The following is a 26,364-nucleotide window of genomic DNA, read 5'->3' on the forward strand; positions in this document are numbered from 1 at the left end:
CACTGAGAAGAGAAATATGGAGTTTTAGATGTTCTTTTTTATACTTGTAGATTATTTGCTGATGTACAATTTCTTAGTTATATATTTATATGCAGTCCTTGACCCTTTAAGCCATATATGATTGTATTAAGTTGCTATGTTCTTTCTTAAGTATTTAAATTTTATTTCCCTACATGTGCTTGCTTTCGCTGAGAATTAATATTTATAATACCTATTTCAGCATTTTAATAAATAAAGATGATCACCAAAAACAGTGCTGATATCTGTAAATCCGCAGCCTGTGCACATTCTTTTCCAGGAAACACAGGCATCTCTGCCTCTTCTCCTATATCTGTTCAGTGTGGGCATTTTTTATAACTTCTCCTATTTAATTCATTTCTCCTACATTGAAGAGGTTCCTCTATTTTTACTCTTCTTAGCGTCTTAGTCAGCTTGGCTGCTAAAACAAACTCCCATAAACTGGTGGCTTAAACAGCTGGCATTTATATCTCACAGTTCTGGAGAGTGCAAGTGCAAGATCAGGGTGCCAGCATGCATGCAGGATTCTTAGTGAGGGCCACTCCCTGGGTTGAAGATAGCCTTATTCTCGCTGTATCCTTATACACACACATACACACAACACACACGGGGAGGGGGGGAGAGATAGATCTGGGCTTGCCATGCCCATATAAAGGCACTAATCCCATCATGATAGGGGCCCCACTCTCATGACTTCATCTAAACCTAATTATCTTCCAGAAGCCCAACCTGCAATGCCATCATATTGAGGATTAGGTTTCAGCGTATGAATCTTGGGGGGACACAAATATTCAGTCTACAGCCTTCAGCTACAGCATCAAACTCAGAAGTGGGTGGGACATGAAAGTGGTTCAGCCTCCAGAACAATGGCAGAAAGCAAGGAGGCAGTGGAGATGGGAGCAGTGAAGACGCCTTGTCAACAGTAGATGGATGGCCTCTTTCCTCAAGCCAGGGATTTACATGTGCATGTTGGGTGAAGAGCAGCTCATGAAGGGAACCTTGAAAATAATCATTTTCTCTTGACAAATCTAGGGGCCCCTATCATTATTAAATGGCTTACTTTTTAGAATCACAAAATTATATAACATCTGAATTTAATGGAACAGGCTTTACATTAAATTCTTAATTTGATTAATGAGAAAACAAAAGCCCAGAAAATGTTGGAAACTTTCACACAGTCATATATTATGTATTTATGTCACTTGGACATTTTTCTTCATTGCTCAACCTTGTATTTCAAGTAAAATTGGCCTTTGAACCAAATATTCGTAGATTTACTGTGAAAATATCTTTGTTAACTTTATAATCTTCATAATACAATATATTTGACTTTTTCTCTTTTAGCAGACAGCTTGGTGTTTATTAGAAGTAAGGCATCAGAGTAGTATTTCAAAATGATGTCATAACATGCATCAGTTTGTAGGAATAGAAAAGAAAACCGAGTGGCGTTATCGTGAAGAACTCATTAAAAATGATGGTTGCAACACAGCATCTAGAATAATACCTGTCACATAACATGTACTCAGTAAATACCAGCTCATGGCACTTGGCTTACTGACTGCCTAAAGAAATCCTGTGTCTCTCCTCCAGGTGAATCTCAAAGGTCCATAGTTGACCAGGAAAACAGGCACAAACTCTGTCTGACTTTCTGGGGCACTTGTTTTGGGTTCATTTCCAGAGGAATGGTCTTTGAGGAGAGAGGGCCATATAGAACGTAGTGGTACTTCCTGCTATTTCAGAATATAGGACAAATATCCTTCAAAGTTCAAGTAATTTTAGAAGCAAATGTGTTCAATAATATATTGTCTTTTCAAGCAGGTTAATTCTCTATTATAAAAGTTTGTTCTCTAATTCCCCTTCTAAAAATTTTTCTTGCCATAGGACCTCAGTTAAGTGTAATAGCAATAAACATCTATTAAGGATAATTTGAGTTCTCACCATGACAACAGATCTTTGTCACAGTAATTGATGAATGAAACCTACCCCACTCATTTTTTTGTATGACATGTAATTCAATATGAGCTCTTAATTTTAGAAGCTTTGTTTTCTAAAAATACCATTCAGTTGGGATCAAAACATTTTTAGTTGTTTGCCCAGAGATATTTTTGAGAGTTTGATTTATAATTCCACTTAACTGAGTATAAGCTACCCAATTGTGAAAAAAGTATTTCCACCAGCCTAATAGATTTCTCTCATTCCTTTTCTAAGCTCAGATCATTGTGGACCTGTCTTTGAGAGAAAAGGAAAATCTTGAGATTTTGCAACTTAAAATTATTTTCATAAAATAGCTATTCTGACCTATAGGATTTTGCTAAAAACATGAATGAATTATAAATTGAATTAATACCATTTACATTACTGACTTCAACAGATATGTTTGAAATAAAATAATTACAATTCCATTTACTGGACACCACTGTGTGCTAGGTGCTCTGATAGGCTATGTTCAGGCTTCTCCCCCCGCCACCCACCCCGAACTGATCCCTAGGAGAACTCTCTTTCTTACACGCCCATTTTTAGAAGGAATTTAGGCTCAGGAAGTTTCAGTCTTATTTTCCCCCGAGTGGCCAATTGCTAGTAACAGGAGCTGGGATTTGAACCATGCCATGCAAGTCTGGAATCTGCATTCTTAACCATACTGCCTCTTGCATAGTACAAAGACACAAGTATTTCCTCATGGATTCATAAGCATTATGTAGTGATTGATTTAAGTGATACTTTTTATCAGAATTTAAAATTAAAGTTATATTCACATGTGTGGAATTTTGCTTTGGCTTTTGTGCTAAGGGATGTATACATTTGGTCAACTTTTCTTGGTGGCTTTTAGTTTCATTTATAGATAATCAGGGAAAAAGTTACAACTGTATATGAGAACAATTTTGCCATCCTATATAATAAAAGGCTAATATGCAAATTGTCCCCTCAACCGGGAGTTCAACCAGGAGGCAGGGCTGGCCGCCAACCACCCTCGGCCCCTCCCCCGGCTGGTCCCACCCTAATGGGGGGGCAATCGGGGGCGGGGCCGGCCATCCAACCTCCCACATCCCCTCCCCCTGCCAGACCTCACCTGTGCACGAATTGATGCACTGGGCCTCTAGTTCCAAATAAAAGCCATAAAAGTGATTTGAAAAGAAGTAAAATTACAGTTCCCTGGGCAAGCTTAACTTGGGTATTTTATACCATATATATTAAAGCATAATTTAACATCACTTACCATCATAGAAAATATCAGGAATGCATAAAAAGGACTGTCTCTGGTTGCTATAGGAACCATTTGCTCCTTAAAGTTATGAGTTGTTGAAATCTCATGCATTATTGTTCATATATATGATACAATATTGAGCATTCAGACTGAAAACATCAAAGCCTTATTATGTGTTTTAATTTAGTATGATTTTGGATTACCTTAATTTGAAGGTTAAGATTTATTTTACATTGATGAAATAGTATGACATGTCTAGGGAGATTCTAGGAGAAATAAATTTTACTTTGTGATATTACCTGACTTAGTCAAAGGAGATACAAGCAGCTGGTCTTTTGAGTAGGATGCACCAGGTAAAGTGGGAGGAGCACTGGGATTTCTCCTCCAACGCAACCTGAAGGTCTCTGGGCCAGGATATGAAATTGAACTTGGAAAATTGCAGGTCAGGCCAATTCAGTTTGTTTTTGATCCAAGAACCATAAAAGCATTTATTATTTTTTCATTTTATCAAAAGGTTCATTTGTTTATCTTGCTTCCAAGAATCTGCAGTTCTGTCATGAGAAGGAAAGCGGAAATGGTCATGCTTCAGAATTCCCCTGATTGAGGTTCCAGGATATTAACACTGCTCAGCCTCTTCTGTCTCCTTTTAGAGATCCAGGCCTTGGATCAAGGGTTCTGGAGAGTTCGGACACTGTTAGGATCTCTAGATTGTTCCTCTCTGTCTCTTCTTTCAGGAAGAGGAGGGAAAAACGGACAGTGGTTCAGCTGGGAGGTTTATGAATCTGCCTTAGGTGGCCTTGAAAGTCCTAGAAGATTTTCAGTCTGGAAATCTGGAAGTAGGTACCAAGTAAAGAGGGAGGAAAGTTTACTAAGGTCCTTCGTTGAGATGGAAAGAAAATTTGACAACTTTTGTTGGGTTTTAATTTTAAAAATCTCCTTAGGACCATAGAAGTTGAATAGAGAACAAATCATGTTCCCAGCGTGACCCAGTTTGAGACAAGGCCATGGACATCTCTGAGTAGCACACAGTCACAGCGAGGAAGTTTCTACAGAGGATGAACTTTGAAATCATGAAGCAGGCCATTGTTCTCTTCTGCATCTCTCCTGCTTATAAAAATGCCATCCTTCATCCCCTTCACTCAAAGGAAAGAGGGTTGGCTATTGCCCAAATGTAATAAAATTATGTTTGTCTGTGTTATAAGAAGTGATGTCCACCAACCACAAAGGAAAAGTGGCAAATTATGTAGTTTCTGTTTATTCTTAAAATTTGAAAGCTAATTTTATGACTTTCATTCAAGAGATGAATATTACACAAATCCCGTGTGCTAGATATGTGATTGTTATTTATGAAAATGTTGCTGCAGAATAAGGCAGCTACCTACCCCTAGGATATGGTCTCCTTTGCCAAACTATCTTTTCACTTCTATTGAGGTGGTACCTTTACCATATAAATGGCTTGATTCTTTTGCAGGAAGTAAACGATACCTGGACAAAATGGTTCTTTGATTCATGTAGCACTGGAGTATGTATAAGCCAGCAGCAAAACCATCATTTTTTCCTGAAGAAATAATCATGGTTAAAATAGTCATTCAAAAATAAAACATGGGAGATTACTTTCTAATTGCTTCTTTGAAGAAAAGTTTTTTACTTTTATTATAGAAATTTTAAATACATTCAGAGGTAGAGAGAATATTATATTCAGCATCCAATTTTAACAAGTAGCAATATGTGGCCAATTGCTTCATCTATATTTCCACCTGCTTCCCGTCTGATTATTTTGAAGCAGTCTCAGTCGTCTTGCATTTAACTTATAAATGTTTCTCTAAAATAGGAGTTGGCAAACTTTTTCTGTAAAAGACCAGATAGCAAGTTTTGCAGGCCAGTCTTTGTCGCAGCTATTCAATTCTTCCAATGTAGCAGGAAAGCAGCCACAAACAACATATATAAAGAATGAGTGCGGCTGAGTTCAGTACAGCTTTATGTATGGACACTGAAATTCAAGTGTCATATAAGTTTCATTGTCACAAAATATTATTCTTTTGATTTTTTTCTACCATTAAAAATGTAAAAACTATTCTTAATTTGTGAGCTGTACAAAGCAGGGCAGTGGCGGAGGTGGGGGGGGCACAGATTTGGCCCCAGTCCCCTGCTCTAAAAGATAAGAGCCCTTAAAATCATAATAATTAGTCACTATGTAAGCCTTAGATAAATAGTCTTCACATTTCCTTGGCTGACTTATAACTTTATTTCTTTTAGCAGATTCTGATTATTTGCATTATGATTGCATTATGTTTATGCTTTGCAACTGGATGATTATAACCTAAGTCCTTTTTATCATAGGTTCTCCATCCATTTCCCCTTATTTATAGTGGTTGTTAGTGTTGTTGAAACTGTGTTTGTCCTCTACAGTTTCCCATATCTTGAATTTTGCTCATTGCCTTCTGGTAGTGTCATTTAATCTGTTCTTCTGACTAATATTGTATTTCTAGCATTTTATGGCTCCTTTTGTGATCTTATCAGTCATTGATGATTATTCCTAGGTTTATTAATTCATTGAGGGTTGGGCTGCAGAATGGCTCAATTATAGCAGTCATTTTTGTTTAGTAGCTAGAATACTTCTAAAAAGAACTCTTTCATATCAACTATTCGGTTACCCTGATATATAAATCATAAAGGGAAAATGGCATAAATACTTGATACTTTGTTGTTGTTGTTTTTTCTAGCAAGTTTCCAAAATAATGATGTAATTCACTGACATTACCTGAAAGTGATCAAGTGGGTTATTAATATTATTGTCATTGTTTTCATTGGCATTATCATCAACTTGTAGATTGAACACATTTGATGTATTTTGATCCATGATACTTATTATCTTTATTGCTGCTCAAATCTTCCACACCTAAACAGTGGGGCATACTCAGCGTGGATGATCCCTGCCCTGGGCCATCTGAAATGGCTTTCTTGCTTTCTAGTGTGACAGTATATTCAAGGCATTTTTTTTTTTTTTTTTTTTTTTTTTTTTTTTTTTTGCTTTCTGGTGTGACAGTATATTCCAGGCTTTTTTTTTTTTTTACATTTTCCACCTTAATGACCTAGAATCAGCTATTTCTTCAGGGAGTCCTGATTCTTTTTTAGTGGGAATTGGTCATTAGAAATTATAATCTGACCATAGAGGTACTCATTACTGCTATTTAATTCTTCTGGATCTTCCCATCAGACAGAGCTAGAATATATACACATGTACACATTCGCACATTTAAAAATAAAATCTATGTCCTGAGATCATTCTGACAATTCCAACTCAGGACTACAGGGCTTTCAGCCTCCATTATCTTGTATCTTTATCTTTTTTCAACTATGTTTTCTGAAAGAGTTGTGTATTTTAATGCATATTGATTGAGGAAAAGTGATGTTCTTAGCAGGCCATGTTTATGGCTAGCCTAGTCTTTTAATCATGGATGGTTACTCAGGCACTGCCATCTTCCTCATATTAGAGTGCCATTATTATAGTTTTGAAATAAACAGGGTCAAGTCCCTGCCTTCCACACCCAAACCTTTAGCCCAAAAGGAAATGTTAGTCAGTGTCAGGCTCCTTAGTCTGATGAGGCTGGGTTAATTCAGTCAAGAGTTGAATATTGCCCTATCTGGTTTGGCTCAGTGGATAGAGAGTTGGCCTGTAGACTGAAGGGTCCCAGGTTTGATTCCAGTCAAGGGCACATGCCCGGGTTTCGGGTTTGTTCCCCAGTAGGGGGCATGCAGGAGGCAGCCGATCCATGATTCTCTCTCATCATTGATGTTTTTATCTCTCTCCCTCTCCCTTCCTCTTTGAAATCAATAAAAATGTATTTTTAAAAAAGAGTTGAATGTTTATTTTAATACTAAAGAACTTCTAATTTCATTGATATTCATAATTACTGCACTTATTATGTATATCCTATATTATTTGGATGAACTTTTAGATGAAACTTAGACACAAGTTGACTAAATATTATTCAAATATTACATATATATAATGAAATGAACTATATATATCAAAATGAGGTTCTAAATTTCTATAATAATTTTTTTACTCAAACACACCTATAAAGGCTATATGTTCAAATAATTTATCACTTTGGATATCTGCATATTACTTGGCTATATCCATTAGTCAATTAAAGTATGCTTGTGAATATATATTTATAGTACATGATAATGTAAGTAATGACTTCTGTTTCCAGATTGATAAATATTTGGGTTAGCTTGGTTATGACCTAGAAATCAAAGGTCAGCACTGCCTCTTTTTTTAATTAAAATAAAAATATATGGGCTCCAGAAAGTAGATTTGCTAAGGCATTCAATTATTGTTGGATTTAGATTACATAAAATGTTTCAAACAAAATTATTCCAGGCACTGTTGATACTATTTGTGATCCCAGTGTTAAGAATTTCAATCAGTATCTTACAAATGAGCATATTGTAAAGTGAGATAATAGAGACTATTTTCCCTATTGAATAAATGAAAATGCAATTTAATCCCCACCTGTATGGCTAAGGAAGGGTGACTGGCCCATATCTCCTCTAAGGGGCTACAAATTGCCTGGGATTGATTAATTTTCTCCAAGTGCTGCTAACTTCCCGGACCCCAATTTCTTTCAATCATTGCCCTGATTATTGCAGAACTATTTCGGAAAGACTTAATATGTATCTTTTTGGTGGTAAATTACTGCTCATTTAGAAGTCCTAGAGTTAGTCCACTGCACAAAGAAGGTTGTAAGTCTAATTTAAATAACTGTAAGTACCTTTTTTTTTCTAGTTTGCTCAGATTGAAATACATGCATGGTTAAAGATTCTCTTGTGTTTATAAAAAGCTGTATTTAACCCACCAAGATCATTTCCTCTCACAAATGACCATTATGGTGGTTTCATTAAGTTAACAATCAGTCAGCAATTTTTTTTAACAACCCTGGACATTCAGATGCCATGCTTTGCTCTGAGCATGGGGTTTTGTTCTCAACAATTGGGCCCTAGGCTCGCTCTTCCAGTGACCTCTGAGATTGTAGAGAACAAAAGGAATGCCCATCCTTGGTGATTTCTCATTGTCCTGCTGTAATGGTATTAAGACCATAGTGCTGCTGTCCTTAACAGGACTGCCTCCTTCTAACAGTGAAAATTGAGCTAAAACTGGCCAACAGATTTACTCTCTCTACCCAAATGTATATTTTCATCATTTTACTCTGCCAGAATAATAAAGCATTTCCCCTGGATGCTCAGGAGTACTGGAGGTTCTGAGCCCATTGTCCTGTCCAGTCATCCCTGTCATGTGGGAAGGCACCCAGGGAAGGGGACTCATGTGCTGTTTCACACCTCCTTGCATCAGTGAAAACTGATGGGCACTGTTACCCACACGTCCCTGTTTAATTCTGACCAGAGGAAGGCTATCTGGGGACCAAAAGGCATTTCAAAATCAAATTGATCCGTCATCCATTCAGTGCCTAAATCCCTTTTAATATTACCATCAGCCCTCCCTAGGATGCACCAGGCATGGCGTTCATGCTGGAGAAACAGCAATAAAAATCCTGGCAAAGATCCCTGCCTTTGTGGAACTGTATTCTAGTAGGAGGAAATAGCCAATGACTATAACAAGTAAGAAAGTAGTATGTTAGCAAGTGATCAGTTGCATTCAGGAAAAGCTAGTCAGGACATAGGGGTGAGCAGTTGCCATGCAGAACAGGTTTCAGTGTTAAATCCAGGGTCTGGGTAGGCCTCCCCGAGAATATATTTGAGCCGTGATTGGAAGGACATGGAATTAACTGCCTGGATAAGTTGGGGAGAGCATTCTAGGAGGACCAAGGCAGGGGCCCCTAAGGAGGATTGTACCGGGTGGTAAAGAGACATAGGAGCCTGGCTATGGCTGGAGCTGAGGCAACAGAGGAGTAGTGGGGGGCCATGGCAGAGTGATTGTGGAGTTGGAGGGTGCGGGGAGCGGGGAGAGTGATGGTGGGTGCGGGTGGGTAAGACTGGCTGTGTACATTCTTGGAGGTCACTCTTTTATTCCCAAATCTAAAAACTGAACGTTCTCCATATCTCATTTAATAGCAAAACCTGCCCATTTTTGTAATTCATATGGTGACAGACATGACCTGAACTGATGTGAAGCTATTGATGACCTCTGTTTTTCCTCCTTATAGTCAATATTCATATCTTTTGATACAGAAATACCATTGTGTCTGGTTAGAGGGTGCTGTCTCAGGCTCTCCTGAGAACATCACATAATATACAGTATATGCACCTTTATAAAATTAAAAATATACTAAATTCTGAGGTACATTTTACCCAAGAGTTTCAGGTAAGTGATAGAGCTCCATGGCCATGACATTCAAGTACAGTTCCTATTTCACATGGCCTGGTCTTTCGGTGTCTTAGAGGTCTTGAAGTAAGCTATCCTCTCCCTCTGGAGTTCTGTTTCTCAGCACTTACTAGCTCTTCACCCGTGGAGAAGACCAGCCCTTCAGTGTCCTGCTCACATTCCTCTGAGCAAGCCTACTGCTCGTTTGCTTCTCAGAGCGCGGGCTGCCAGGAACATATGCTGGCTTCTGGGAGTGTCTCCTAGCACCACCTCTCCAGATAGTTTATATTAATACAACTGAAAATTGAATTAGATATTTTAAAAAATTTTTGATTTATCTTTATTGTTGAAAGTATTATAGATGTCTCCATTTCCCCCCGATTGGTCCCTTCTACCCTGCCCCTACCTCCCCAGGCCTTCACCACACTATTATCTGTGTCCATGGGTTATGCATATATGCAAATAAGTTCTTTGGTTAATCTCTTTCCACCCCCACCCACCTCGAAATATTCATATACCTTTAAGTGATGAAGGTGTTCCTAAGTATCTACTTGCAAAGTCTGATTTAATAAGGAGGAAGTACACTATTGATTTGCATTTATTTATATTTATGATTATCTTGTTAAATTTATTGTTTGGCTTTGTTGAAGTCTTTCTTTAATCCCATTTAATTCATTCATGTTGATTGTCAAAGGCATTAATAGTACATGTTGGAGGAAATCAGGAAATAACCTGAGCCAAAGCTCCAGAAACATAACATCCACCTGCACGCTGATGAGCAGCTATGTGCTCTGGTGGCTCACAGGTTTCTCGTCCACTCCGCTTGCCTGTCATTAGTCCCATATTACTCTCCTCTTGTCCACAGCGATAACAACGTGAAGAGCGAGATCTCTCTCCCCACCCAGTGCTCTGTGGACATTCTCTCATTTTTCCTCCATTAACCCATTCATGGTAAATGCCTTATACAGGTGTATCATTTTTATCTTTTATACCACATTTTACTGGACCTTTTCTATATTTAGATACACAAATATTGCCATTGTATTGCAATGACCTACAGTATTCAGTATAGTAACATGCTATACAGGCTTTTAGCCTAGGCTGTATCATATAGTCTAGGTGTGCAGTAGGCAACACCATCTAGGTTTGTGTAAGTGCACTCTGTGATGTTCACACAAGGATGAAATTGACTATCAACACATTTCTCAGAATGTATCCCCATTGTTAAGCAATGCATTACTTTACATCTTCGTAAAACCCCAGGTTTTTTTTATTATCCTGATGCTCATTGTATTAGTATCCTATTGCTGCTATAACAAATTACCACAAATTTAGTAGCTTTATGATCATACAGATCTGGAGGTGAGAGGTCCTAAAATAAGGTGATGGTATGGCTGGTTCCTTCTGAAAGCTGTCGAGGAGAAGCTGTTCCTTGCCTTGTATAGCTTCTAGAGACCGCCTTCATTACTTGCTCATGGTCTCTTCCTCCATCTTCAAACTCATCACTCCAGCCTTTGCTTCTGTGGCCACATCTTCTACTGCATTTGACTCCCCTACCTTCCTCTTATGTTGTGATGACATTGGACACACCTGGTTAATCTAGCTTAATTTTCCCATCTCCAGATCCTTATTTTAATCAGCTCTGCAAACTGTGTAGGGGAACATATTCACAGGTTCTGGGAACCAGGAAATAGATGTCTTTGAGGGCCATTATTCTGCCTACCACAATAGTGGGCAGTGTTGCTAACAAGGGACATGCTGAGCCTAAAATATTCTTTCATTTTCCTATTGGTTTCCCTGTGAAAGATTAGTTGTTCAGTTTTAGGGCCTGGGATATAAATCTGTTCACTTAACAACCTCCTATTTCTGTTCTACCAATGCCACATTTTTTTCCACTGAGGCTATTATTATTCATAGAATCAGCAAATATTTGTTGGGTTCTATTTCTTGTGCACCCAATGTAATGAGTGAGCTGTGATTCTTGACTTGTGAACCTCATAGTCTACTAGAAAAGAAAGATGTTTCTGCCATACAATACATAGTTTGTTGATTTTATTTCTTAAATATCTTTAGAATCCTTTTCTTCTTCTCATCTCTAATTTTGTCATTTGTTACTGATTTCTAAAAATATATAACCAACTTCCCTTGGTATCAGTTGAGCTCCCACACTCTTTCCTTCAGTCCATTACCATACCCATAGATGTGTTCATGTCACCGTTTTTCCTAAAATCCTTCCTTTCCTGGCATCAATATAAATGCTAACCCTCAACATGTTATATTCCTTGGCGTGGTCTCTCTTATGCTCATCTTTCTAGCTTCATCATCTGCTATTCCTAGAAGCACTTTTGTTCTAGCCATGTGGAATAAATTATACTTCCCCCATGCTCTCTTGTCTTGACTCTTGCAGAGGTTTTTTTTGCTCACTGGGCTCTATTCTCCTCTGTCGGTGACTACTAAGCCCCTGTTTATCCTCAAGCCTGGCCTCAAGTAGCTTTTCTGCAAAGCCAATCCTCACACCCCTTTCCAGCAAGGTCTTCTTTTCCTGGGTTTACTGTTTTAGGCAGTTCATTGCTCTGTACTATAACTACTGCCTTTTTCTGTTTTCTCTAATAAGACCGTAAATTCAGTTAGGTAAGGAATTGCTCCATGCTCCCCTTATATTAACCAAGTATGTGCATCTTAAAACATTTTTACTATGTGTTGGTTGAATGAATGCTTGGATCCCTGTACATCTGAATGATTTACTAGAAAATGATCTGCAGATTTGAGCAAGATTTGTGATTTGATATGGATCCTAAATTTGAATGATTGCTAGTTAGCATTTGGTTTCTCCTTCCTATGTACTTTTTTTTTAAGAAGCTTAATCTAACTTTCTGTGTGATTAAATGCATAGGATTTAAAAAAATGAAAAAAGAAGCTTATTCCTGAGAATTATTGTGACTCATTAGAGTTATATGGAGTTGTTAGTTTGAAGCTTTTTATTTTAAAGGATAAATCTGTGGCATGAAGATAATAACTATGAAGCAATACCCCTTCTCAACATATGAATAAACTCAAAAAGGAGGTTTTATTAAACTTGAGTGCCCTCAGTACATACTTTGAATATTTGTGAGGGATCAGTGAGTATATACTTTAAAATCTTTTGAATAAACATTCTGTTGAGATAAGCTTATTCATTAGGAAAATTGCTACAGGATTACTATAGAAGTATATCCTTATAAGATCCATGCCACAAGTAAGTAAATAAATAAGTAGATTGCACTTTTTGTTATTGTTATTAGTAAACAAAACAAATAGTTACAGATATGAAATCTGCCTATATCCTTAGGGCTTAATTTTTTCCCCTCAAAACTGGAGATTAGATTTATATTTTTAGTTTGAAAGAAGACAAATTAATTTTATGGATTAGTAAGTCTAGTATTACCCCTTACTGATAGAATTTGATTATTTATTTGGTGGAGAGGATGGGAGATCGGATGTCTGGAATACATTGAAGAATGGTGTGATTAATAATGCTAGATTGATTTTTTAAAATATTTTTATTGATTTCAGAGAGGAAGGTAGGGGGAGAGAGAGAAACATCAATGATGAGAGAGAATCATTGATAGGCTGCCTCCAGCAGGCCCTCAGGCATTGCCCTTGACCGGAACCGAACCGGGCCCCTTCAGTTCGCAGGCAGAGGCTCTGTACACTGGCTAGGGTTGATCTTGTTTTTTGTTTTGTTTTTCTAACTTCTTGGTGCCCTCTTCAGACCAAATTTAGGAGACAAACATAAGTCATATAAGGCATATATATGACTTCACATTCTGATTTATGATTTTTGAAGCTATTAATAAAGGTGTTTTGACAGATAATATTGAAGATGTTGTTGGTGGAACTCTTATTCCCCACTCCTGATGTTTCCTTCCCTGTGGCAGGAACTGTACTTGTGCAGCACTCCTGATGCTTTTTCTCTGCCAGGCAGGAGCTGCCTAGGAAGGAAGCTCTGAGCATGCACAGCCCAACCCTTTCTTTGGGAGCTAACTCCCTATGTGAACCCTGTTCCTCCACCCTGTGAGTTTTACAGCAGCTCCCAACATACAGGAGGCCTTGTGATTTTCTAATGCGGTCTGTGGCTGTGTGGGTGAGTCGTTTTAATTCTGTGCTTTCAGTATTAGTGAGCCCTTTGTTACTGCACATCAGCCATATTCTGCAGCATCAGTAAAAAGGTGGTATTTTGAGAGTTTGTCTGCCTTTCTTCTTGCACTCATGTGTGGTGCCAGTCATTATGCCAGTGTCCTTGAATGCATCTTTAAATTCTCATGACAACCCTGAAAGTGAGTTGTTTCATGTTCTTGTTACAAATGAGCAAAGGGAGGCTCTAGGAAGATAAATCACTTTGAAGTTAGGTTTGACACCCTGGTCAGTCTAACTCCCAAAGTCATGTCCATTAGGACATTCTGTCAAAGAAAATATCACAAATAGAAGCTTTTAAGGACTTTGCATAATTTAAATCACCAAGTAATAAAGATGAGTTTTGTTGTTTTGTAGACTAGTACTTTCATAACTATAAATACAAGCATTTTAATATAGCCTGCAAGTCCCTGAATGCAAACATGCTTGCCTCCCTCCTTGGTTCTACTGGCTGCCTTCCCTACATCCAAGGCCTTCAGCTCTTTTTAACCACTTGAGCTTCCTGCTCCTGTCCCCTCCCCCTTTGCCTACTTCAGATCTCAGCTCCAGTGTCGCTTCCTCAAACTGACCTCCATGGCCACCATCCCTAAAGTTGGGTCACATTGTGATTTCTGGCCGCCACCTGATCTGTGCCTTCATTACTTAAGCCATCGTTGGTGATTATGTATTCAGGCCTATACTTCCCACTAACTGAAGCCACTTTTCTTTAGTTCATTGTTGTGAGCCTAGTAGTGTCTTAACACAATGATAGCATGGGGTTGGCACCCCAAGATGGTTGCTAGGTGAGTAAATGGATATAGTGTGTGGCATCGTGCATTAGCTTTAAGGTCTTTGCTCATTGTTTTCTCTTATCACTCACAAATAGCATTTTAAATATAGCCTCTTTCCTGAAAATTATAAAAAAAAAAAGAACTAAAATTGGTAAACTTCTTTTGGGCTTTAAACTATAGAAAGTATAGAATGGGTTTCCAAGTATGCAAACTAAAAACTTACTTAATGTATCAGGGATAGTATACGATGAAGCTGCCCCAGTGGTGGGACGTGCTTTATGTGGTCCTGAGACTATGGGATGTAAAAAGGACCTGCTCTTGTTGCATTTCAGTATCAGGTAACATTAAGCATATACTTCTGCTTGGATTGTGTACATTCAGGAGCAATATCATAAAGCTTGGATGAGTCCTACAAACCTACTCAAGAAGGAATATGCTAATGCCTACTTACATTTTAAATGTAATTTTTGATAAATTGTTTATTTGTTCATATATAAAATGAGGTCAGTCATACGGTAACGTGTGAGTTAATTTTGTTTCCTAGCCAAGCGTGAAAATAATGATAAAGTTTTATGAAAAGACCAAATAATGATAGTTTGGGAGCAAAATAAAGAATTTTTCCATGTGCTTTTTCTCTCCTCCTGTTGAGCTAATATAACATAATTAATATCTTGAAGGGGCAAAAACAAGACAAGTCTGCACACTTAATTTTGCATCCCTCAATCTTGAAATTGTTGATACAGCAGAATTTCAGTTTCCTGGCCAGCTGTTCTCCTGGAACAACTGCCCATGGGTAATAAACAATGGAACCAAGATCTGCATGGAATTGACATCAATGCTATATCATCAGGTGTCTTGCTGTTTCGATATGACAGCTGATATTGTTTCTTTTTGCCTTCCCTACCCCCATTTATACAGGGCATTGATGTACGAGATGCTCCTCTGAAGGAAATAAAGGTGACTAGCTCCCGACGATTCATAGCTTCATTTAATGTTGTGAATACGACAAAACGAGATGCTGGAAAGTACCGCTGCATGATTCGCACAGAAGGAGGTGTTGGCGTATCAAACTATGCTGAATTGGTAGTTAAAGGTATTTAATGTATTTTTATACCCCCAAATAGTCTATTAAAATAGATATTTTACACGGTAGTGAGTTCGTTATTTGTTTTAAGCTCAAACTTATCCTTGTACGTTTCTGAACAGTAGTTTGTTGACAGGCTATATTGATGGATTGCATTTTAAGTACAAATTTTGCACGTGAGCAGTATTTTTGAAAAATGTATTTTGTTCACATTGGTTTAGTTGCATATGAAGCAATGAATGTGCTCTTGGCAAGTTCTTCTTCCAACTCTGTATACAGAAATTACAACCTATAAATTTTTTTAAGGAATAAAATTTTTTTTACTGATAGAAAATCACTTAAAATGCAAATATTCACCAGCCAGGGTGTTTATGATAGCAGGATGGTTAATAAAATGAAGCAATGTCAGTATAAAAATGCTCAGTCATATCACACAAGCCATATTGATAATTCTGAGTTAACATTTATAATGTTGCAGTTAGGTTCTATTACCATATTTTGCATGACTGAAAAATTGAGCCATTAGATGCAGGAAGGTTGGGGATGAGGGAAAAACAGGGGAAGGGATAAGTTTTCTTTACCTTGTTTAATGCTTTTTTGCATGTGAGCTGAGGAGTTTATAGTATTAAACTGCTAAGGCAAGTCTTGGTTCAATACAGGATAATTTGGACTTTTAGATGTACCATGAGACATATTTAGACAACGTGTGGCAGACCGTGGCTGTTTCATCCCAGCAGAATAGAATGATGCCTGTTTTTTAAACTTTCCCCCCTGAATTTGCTAAATATGGAGCATAAAATTGATCTCTTTTAAATGAGCTATTGCTTTTGCCAGGAAATTTCTCTATACAGGCAGTTTTAAAGGCTGCAGGGTTCAAACCCCAGCACTAGCTCTGTGGGCTTTGGCCAGTAGCGTATTCTCTCTGTGCTTCTGTTCCTTCATGTATAAAATAGACATAAAGTATTACCTGCCCCATAGATCTATCAGAAGGACCACACACAAAAAGTCTGTGAACAGCACTTAGATCAGGGTACCTAGTAAGCAGCCAGCACCTGTTGGTGCCCTGATGGGGAGGGGGAGGAGGACAGGATGATGCTTACTCTCTGCTCCAGTGCATTAGTGCTTTTCATTTGGGAATGCATGTCAGTAGGACCTTTCCCAAATTTTAAAAAAATATAAATGCCTGCCTACCTATTCTCCCTTCCCCCACATCACCCATACTGAATCAGAAGCTTGAGGGTCATAGTCTGTTACAAAATCAAGAGGTGATTTGGGCAGGTGCTTCTGTTGTGGAATCACTGCTGCCATTACCAGTCAGCCCTGGCTTATGAGAGAAAACATTTATTGGTGAGCCACCCTCCAGCAGTCTTAATCTGCAGCAAGGGTGTTCAGTGTCAGGAAGCTCACTCCGAATATCTGCTTGAAAATTATTTGCCAAATTGGATCCCATGAATTTTGGTTTCTAGAGAATCTCTTACTAGCTGCTCTGGCTAGTGTTTGAGTTTAGGTTTGATATCTGTAAAGAAACCGAGACTCTTCATAGGCATGCTCACCAGACTCTGCGGAAGCATCTGGGAGGTGAGGTGTCTCCCTGTGGAAAATGGACACCGTTTACCAACCAATCCAGTAGAGCAGCCACGGTGTTTCCACGGCTCAGTTCTTTATTGTCATTGTTATTCCGTGATTTTCATCTTGGTTTAGTTCCTTGTGATTGTTCCTGATTTGTGGTTGCTATATTAGCGTCGCAGTGACCAGCCACAGCCTGTGTTTTTAAGGCATATATGCTTCGTGATCAATATGATGCGAATCAAGTCACTTCTCTAAAAACTGCCTCTGTGAAAAAGTTAATTTGTTGGAAGTTATAAGTGAAGTAGAAATGTCTAGTCTGATAGATCAAACAAACCCACGGATTGGGTGGGTTTGTGTTCCCTCTTATGCAGCATAAGTTTTCCTGTCTTATGACAGAATAGAGGTACTGTGGCTCATTGTGATACAAATATGCAGGCATCTGTTCCCACCCCTGCAGACTGCCATAGCCTGTGACAACTGGCTTGTAGTCATGGCTCAAATCTGAAAGTTGACTTTTCCCCCATTTACTATTTTATAGCCATATTTTGCAAATATTTTATTTTAAAACTAGAGGCCCAGTACACAAAATTCGTGCACTGGTAGGATGCCTAGTGGCTGCTGGCTATGTACTCCCTCCCTTCCCCCAGCCGCCTGCTGCTGCCACCACCGGCCAGGCCTCCTGCCACTGCTGCTGGCCAGGACCTCCCTCACTTCCTCCAGCTGGCCCCGCCCCCTGGTCGAACTCCTGAATGAACTTCTGGTGGAGGGGACAATTTGCATACTACACTTTTATTATATAGGATGAGATACGATGCTGGATTCTACTAGTTCAATAAATATTACCTTGAGATGATTACTTTAAAATATACAATGACATTTTTAGGCCACCTGTATCTATTTTAACAGTTTTTTATAGGCATGTAGTAATTGGAGTGCTGGCTTTTTTTAAAAAAAATGGGAAAAACTAAAGTCCATAGAGTGTATAACTTTCTTATGGCCGGCCACACACTGATTTGGTGCCAACTTCCCAAATGAAGCCCAGGTCACTTTTTAACTATTATTCTTATCTTATTGATATCTACCATTGCTCTTTTTTCTTTTTTTATTGAATATATGAGGTGACATTGGTTAATAAAATTGTGTAGGTTTCAGGTGTACAATTCTATATACATCATCCGTATATTGTATTGTGTATTCACCACCCCAAGTCAAGTCTTCTTCCATCACCATTTATCCCCTCTTCAACCTCCCTCCACTCTCTTTTCCCTCTAGCACCATTGCTTTTGGTAATCAACAACAAAAACATTTTATATAATTTCCAAAATGCATGTATATATCATATATATCAATTTCTTATTTAATTATATGAGATATGTATTAGGCATTCACATATGTATATCAATTAGAAATATATATATGTATATGAATATGTGTATAAATTCTTTTATTGCTGGTATGATTTAGAATTATTTATGATGTCTTTTCACTTTCACTTGAATCAAATATTTTAAATTGCTTTTATCGCTTAGTATAGATTTTCTTCCCTCCCTTCCTTCTTTCCTTCCCTTTGGGAAATGTATTCAAATTTAAATATTGACATTTTTGTACTAATGCTTCCAGCAACCCACAATTCCTTTTGAATATCTATTTCAATTATTTCCAGGTTCTAGTTAAATCTCTCATTTGATTTAATATATTTGGTACTTTTTCTTAATAGGGAATTAATAGCGAAAATATTCTCAGGACAAGCATTAAAGATATATTGTTTTAGGCTACAGATAATATCCTAAATGAGTAGGTGTGCTCACTAACCTTTGTGGCCTTGCCCCTGAATTGTATTTTGAATGGCAGTTCAGCTATCCTTGATAGCATTTGGAACATCAGAGTAATTAACTGGTCTTTCAATCTAGCTGCATAAGTGTCTTAGGATCTACTATAAAAGGCCCATTTCATGTCCTGTTTCAATGAATCACCCTAATGAAATAAACTGATGTTAAATCATTATGAGTTGAGCCAGAACTATTAAAAAAATGAAAAGTTAGCACAAACTTGTAATTTATGAACAATAGGAACAATATTTTAGTAAATTACACTAAATTGGTATTCCACCAAATAAAATTAATCCTTTAGTGTCTTATTTTTATTCCGTCTACTGAGATTCCCCAGCTCTTTTAGAAAGTCCATATGACTTATTACACCTTGAATACAGAAAAGAACAAAGACACCCCATCCCAGCAAAGGGAACTGATGTTGCTGGTGTTTTAGTCAGTCTAGGGATCACCTGATATCATCTCAGAAGCCAAGGTCAGATGGTACTAGCTGCCCTGAGGTTTCATTCAACAGGAAGCATGACTGTGATCAATTAGGTGCATGTGCCACAGAGCAGAGAGAAGTTGTGGCATGCAAGCCTGTGTAAGCGTAATGGAACGTAGCGTGCTTTATTTTCCATGCATTCATATGAGCTAAATGGGGAGTTGAAAGCAAAAACACACCAAAGAGGCACAAGCGACCTGCAGACATATTTTTAAAATAAATCACTGAATCTTTATTTTTTAATGTGGAGATTCATTAATATAGTATTTTATACAGTTATCTTCTTTCCTAATATGATGTGTGATACCACTCATAATGACATTGGCATATGGAATGCCTTCAATGGTGCCTGAAGAGCCATTCAACTAGCCCCTGAATAATATACTGGGAATACTGTTTAAAACAAGATTATCTGTCTCTCTTTTCTCTTCTCAGACAATCATATGGAAAAAGAGTTGGTCTCAGGTTTTAATGAGAGACTTTCTTGGGTTGTAAAGAGTGTTTGCTATTGATTACTTAGAGTTTCATCAAGTGGGCATAGCTTGTGCTTTGCTTCAGAGCTTTCCTTTCTATTCACTGATTTAATAAGACCCATTACTGGAAGTGCCCAGAACAGCAGCATGGTGGACTTCATTATCTACACTGTTGGCTTCTCCTGAAGCTAAATGAATCCATTGTGATCATTTCTTGGGAATGAGTCTTCTTGGGTGTGCATTTATGATGAAATAAACCATAATTTCAGCTCTGTTTTTAAAGTGATATTTTTACTATAAAAATAAAGAAGTGAAATTTAATGATAGAGATAACTAGCACCTTTGATGATTTCAAAGATATTCTCAATAAGGAGGCTGACAATAGAGTGCCTCCTAGAGCTTAAATACTACCACTTGCGAGAGCTTTAAGAAGTCACTTTTAGTGGTAAAAGATCCTTTGAAGTCTGTGTAGCTGAGAAAAATGAGAAGTGTTCTAAAACAAACTGGAGATATATACCTACTCAAGCAAGCTTAGGTTTTAAAAATGGTTTATTTCACACATTTGAACATTGTGAGAACCTGTATCAGTATACTTTATGTTAATAACCTAAACAAGCCCTAGCCTGTTTGGCTCAGTAGATAGAGCGTCAGCCTGTGGTCTGAAGGATCCCAGGTTCAATTCTGGTCAAGGGCATATGTCCTGGTTGCAGGCTCAATCCCTAACAGGGGGCGTGCAAGAAGCAGCCAATCAATGATTCTCATCATTGATGTTTCTGTCTCTCTCTCCCTCTCCCTTTATCTCTGAAATCAATAAAAATGTATTAAAAAAAACTAAACAAAACAGTTTTAATCATTTTATTCCAGAAATGTTAATGTCTTCTATATTTTTATAATTGATTTGTGCTTAACGCCTTCAAAACTGAAGACCAGAGTGTCTGAAAGATGGTTCTTGGGTTTGCTTTTCAGAACCACCAGTTCCAATTGCTCCACCTCAGCTGGCCTCAGTGGGGGCAACCTACCTGTGGATACAACTCAATGCCAACTCCATCAACGGTGACGGGCCCATCATTGCCCGAGAGGTGGAATACTGCACGGCAAGTGGGAGCTGGAATGACCGGCAGCCAGTGGACTCCCCCAGTTATAAGATTGGGCACCTGGACCCGGATACGGAGTATGAGATCAGCGTGCTCCTCACCAGGCCAGGGGAGGGTGGCACTGGATCTCCTGGGCCAGCCCTCAGAACAAGAACGAAGTGTGCTGGTGAGTGTGGGAAGCGGGACTGTTGTCATTGTCTTCATGGGTGTTGACCTGCAGCATTGGTGTTCATCAGGTGCCTACTGCCCCCCCAGCTCTGGCAGCATCCTGAACAGGACAGATAATTCCCTTTGCCTGGGCACAGTAGCCCAACAGCCTGTGGATTTGGGGACCACAAGGCTTGGAGTATCTCTCAGGCAGTCTCCACTCCTTTCTCTTACCATTCTTTCTTTACACCTTTCCATGAGTACCACACAGTTCAAGTAGGAATTATCACTAAAGTTGACAGATACCCGCTTTAATGATGTCTGTTTATAGGTCAGATCCTCTCCTCCTGGGCTCTTTGTTTTATGTTCACAGTTAATAGGTTTATAGCCTAGAGGAGCTTTGGAATAATAGATTTCATCTACGAGATAGCTTTAAAGCTGTGTTTTTATTGATGGATATTTAATGGAGAGCTGCTTGCCAATGACATGGAGCCCATTTGTTAAATAAGCAGGGAGGATTTGTGGGCTGCATGCCGTCATTGAGTTTAGATTATATAGTTCTAATTGTGCTGAACCCGCTCTGCAGCTTAAATAAAAGTAGGGTTGATGGACAGAGAAATGGCGAGTCCTGTAAAAATAAAAACCTGAAGATAGCTCCCATTAGAGGAGATGGTATTGTTTCTTTGTGGCTCCTCTCTCGCCAGAAGTAGAGAGAAATTGTATATTGGGATACTGAAGTGTTCTTTGATTATTTAAATGAACAGCCCCTTTATACTCAGTTGTGGCTTCAGGTGAAGAGATTCCATACATTTTTATGGAGTTAATTGATTCTTCAGATAGCATTATTTAAGAAGACACACATCACTTTCATTTCTTTTTTTAGTTTTAAATATACTGAGAGTACAGTTTGACCCTGACTGGTAGGAGACATGATTAAACCTTAACAGTTGTAGATGTTTCATTTTTTCTTTATAATTTGGAGTACACTGTTTCCACAAGTTCAAAACTCATGGAAAAAAATTCTGTTTAGTTTTTTTGTTTGTTTGATTTAGTTGTTTTAAGGTTTTTGTTAGAAAGGGGAGCAAGTAGATTTTTCTTCTGGGGATAGGTGATGGGCCCGAGTATGTTTGCCAGATCCAGACCGGCATGCTCATGTCACCCTCAGTGCAGGGTCTCTGGAGTAAGAACTGCTGTTTGGACTGTTTGTCCCCACAGCCCTGATTGGTGGGTCCAAGGAGGAAGGAGTTTGATAGCCCTTTCTCCTCCTCAGTTCTGTAAGCCATGTCATTTCCTCGTTCTCTTTAGTTGAATGAATGTCCCTTCCTTTTTGTGAAATAATTTCTTATCTGTTGTAATGCAAACAATAGCTGTGGAAAACATTATACATGTAATTTTATAATATAGGAATTTATTTCAAATCTGTAATTTATTTTATAACTGCCTATATTGTATCCAGAGTAGATACTATGATCTCCTTATCACAGGTGGGATAAGAGCCTGCATAATCTCTGTCCTTCTCTGAGCAGGCCCTGTAAGCAGTACATTCAGTGTTATTCTACCTCAGTGTTATTTTGAGGAATCCTGTTTGGGGTGTGCCAATATAAAGTCTCCCTCTCTCTCCAAAAGAAGGTTAGAATTTCAGTTCTCAAGACTGGGGAGAGGATACAATGTTTTATTCTAGCCATCTACAACCCCACCTACTTTATGTTTCTAGTTCCCTTGTTTTTACATATTTTGTCTTTTCTCTTAGTTTGCTGCCTGTATACTTCAGTTATTGACACAATTACTATATACATTTCCCTGGAGTACAATGCCTGCATTTCTGTTTTCAGGAAGCCTCTTTGTTATTGCTGCATGATGTGTAAATATATAACTCTCAGAGAGACAGTGAGCCTTTATAATAGCTTGACAGTCCTTTTTTAAAAAATTAAAACCAATTTTGAATTGATATTTGTATACCAGCACTGTATCTTAAAGTATTAAGCCTCACTTAAGCAAGGAAGCCCAATGTTAAAGCACTCTGTTTCTCTTACCATTGCAACCTGCCGTTGACACTATTCCTGGTGTGTCATGCACTGACATTAAATGTTTTTGAAATGGCTGTAGTTGAACAAGTCAGGCCTAGGATTTGTTAGGTGAGAGAATCAAAACTAAAATAAGAGGCATAGTATGTGGGTGAGGGAAGTGAAGTCAAATGAGACTTTTTACTGGAGGAAGAGATATGCTTTCTTGACCTGAGGCTTTTGAGAAAATCTGAAGATGAGACTGGTGACTGCTGTTGGTGAGCAGTGGGACATTGTGGAAAGCAGACTGAGTTACAAAGAAAAAAGATAGCTGGTACAAACTATAGACTGAAAAATTAGATAGTGGCCACAGACTATTGCTCAGATGGCTTGTGAGCACTTACGGTTCATAAAGAGCAAGTCATGGGTCTCAAAAGCTGGGAGGGGCTCTAAGCATTCTGCAAAGTCGGTGGAAATGTCCTTGACCAGCTTGAACTTGTGGGTGAATATTAGGGTGATATATAGGAGGAATAATTCCACATCCATCTGGTATGATGTAAAAAGCCAAGAGTACAAGTATGGAACTAGAGTAATAAAAATTAGCAACATCATATATAAAAAAGAGACTGAGGGTTTGGCTTAAATGTATATGAATCTATAATATGATCCATACTGTGTTAATTATCTATAATGCTATTGCCTCATCCCCCAAAAACATCTAATATAATCCTAGATTGTATTAAGAAAGCAAAATGAGGTGATAGTCTTACTCTACCAGTTCTACTTAGCTTCCCTACACTGTTGTGTTTATTTCTATTCCTGCATTTTAAGAAAGAGAACATAAAACAGACTGTGCTCAAGAGATAGCACCTAGAATAGGAATGGTTCTGGAACCTTGCTCAACCAGTGAGGAATGATGGAAAGAAATTAGAAAGGTAGTGGAGAAGAACAGTGTCTGTGCAAATTTGTCTAGAGTTGAATCATGAATAGTGGCTTTCCAATGGCCTATCCATTCCAGCAGAACCTGACAGTGTAGAAGGGAACCTGTACTCTGAAGAGGATTGAGCTGGTTGAACCTGAAGAATCTCAATATAAAGATTCTATGATTCCTGTGTTGTTCTCTTTCTAATGAGATGGTGCGTCATCTGTTTCTACCCTGATAGTCTGAATTTCGCTCCTATGTTATCCTTGCCCAAGAACTCCATAATCATGCTTATCAAGTCCTGCTTTGCCAGCCAGTGGAGGTTTACAAAAAAATCTGAGCAAAAGGGGTGGGGGGAAATGGTGAGTTTTTAATACTGGTAAATAGATTAAATTTTAAGAAGTGGCTTTTATTCTGAAATGTCCTGCCTGGGTTTTATGCTAAAATATCCCCCTTTTATGAAATGATGACGTCAGAGAGTACTAGAGCAAGAGTCCGCAATTGAGAACACAGGCTCTGGGACCTGGCTGCTCTGCCCAGAGCTATATATGTAACCTGGAAAAACTGCTTACCTTCTCTGGGCCTCTGTTGCCTTATCTATAAAACAGGGGTGATAATAATAATATAAGTGTTGTAGATAATAGTAACACGTGTCTTGTCATGTGGCCATGACACCTTAATATGTAATGGAAAGAAGGTGCTTAGAAGAGAATCTTACATATAGCAAGTGGTTAATAAAAGTTAACTGCCATTTAAAATTTTTAAAAATTATTTAACATTTTCAATCAAAGGAGTTAGATGTTAGCAACCTGATCTCATTACCTTAGATGTTTTAGAAATTTACTAATCTGATACGCTGAAAATCTGAGGACCGCTGTTTTATAATATGGGCTCATAGGATTTTCTGCAGTTGAGCATTGACTTGATGACAGACATCATTCTCTCGTTCTTTTAAATTAAATCTGTTTCTTTGGGACAAGCTTTCTTTTCATTTTTGTGCTGAACCAATGAGATCTGTCCTATCATGTTTTGGTGACATCCATGAAAATCTATTTTGCTTCTTGCGTTAAAATGGCCAGATCACTATTTATTGTCCTGCTCTGTGCAGTGGAATTGATTTTCATGTGTGGCTAATAGACACAATCTCATTACCTGCTCCGAAATCTTGCAAGAATTGTATTGTAGCACACTTCCAGAGTTCTCGCTTCTTGTGCATCTGAAAATTCCAACCTTGATCAAATCATTTAACTTCTGTGGTTTTACCTCATCTTTTTTATTTTAATTTATCTTTATTGTTGAAAGTATTTTTTCCCCACTGGCCCCCTTCACGGTACTATTGTCTGTGTCCATGGGTTATGTATAGATGCATATAAGTCCTTGGTTAATTTCTTCCTGCCCTCCTGCCCCCCTTCCCTCTGAGATTCATCAGTCTGTTCCATGTTTCAATGTTCCTCCTCATCTATATTTTTTAAAATATATTTTATTGACTTCAGAGAGGAAGGGAGAGGGAGAGAGAGAGATAGAAACATCAATGATGAGAGAGAATCATTGATCTGCTGCCTTTTGCATGCCCCCTACTGGGGATTGACTCTGCAACCTCCTGGTTCATAAGTCTATGCTCAACCACTGAGCCACACAGGCCAGGTGTACCTCATCTTTAAATAAGGGCAGTAACATCTGCCCTGTCAGAGTTTTTTTTTTAATATTAGATCATATATTATTTATAAAGGTATTTTACAAGTTATAAAAGTGCTCTGCCTATATGGGGTATTTATTTTAATGATTATAGTCAGGAACTAGTTTCAAGAGTTAAACACATATCTAGTTATTTTCCAACTTTGCAGTTAAGCTATGGTTGGGTAACCTCAGAGAGTTGAAATTACTTCAATATCCAGTTAAGCAAAATGCAATTTAGTTTGTGTTTTCTATTATATCTTCTATTCTTATAATTATGTGCAGCCTGCACATCACAAGCCATTAAGTGGTAGCTACTTGAAAAAGAGAAACGGATAATGCAGTTAGATTAATTTTCACAGTGGACTTTTTATGTGTTTTATTTTGGGATATTGCTTTTTATATATCCTAGTTATTGTTTAACTGTGGTTAAGTGGCTTGCTAATAATTGGCCCCAGGAGTCAAAGAAGGATGATGATAAACTAAAGACTTAACAATTAAGACTAGTGAGAGTGAAAAAAAAAGCTAAACTGAATGTGTTTTTTAGAATTAAAGAACTAAAAATCTTTGAAAAACAAATGATTACACCTTTTA

At 38.1% G+C, this 26,364-nt stretch overlaps 1 protein-coding gene across 1 annotated transcript in view; it reads left to right on the forward strand.

The window, feature by feature from the left end:
• PTPRM (protein tyrosine phosphatase, receptor type, M) overlaps nt 1-26,364 on the forward strand; it is a 465,580-nt gene that overhangs the window by 111,353 nt on the left and 327,863 nt on the right. The window contains exons 5-6 of the mRNA XM_014540254.1: nt 15,410-15,584; nt 20,897-21,190. Of these exons, the coding sequence (XP_014395740.1) occupies nt 15,410-15,584; nt 20,897-21,190 (469 nt within the window). The remainder of the gene's footprint in view (nt 1-15,409; nt 15,585-20,896; nt 21,191-26,364) is intronic.

The sequence above is a fragment of the Myotis brandtii genome, unplaced genomic scaffold (assembly GCF_000412655.1).
Source record: "Myotis brandtii unplaced genomic scaffold, ASM41265v1 scaffold240, whole genome shotgun sequence".
In the NCBI taxonomy this organism is placed as follows: domain Eukaryota; kingdom Metazoa; phylum Chordata; class Mammalia; order Chiroptera; family Vespertilionidae; genus Myotis; species Myotis brandtii.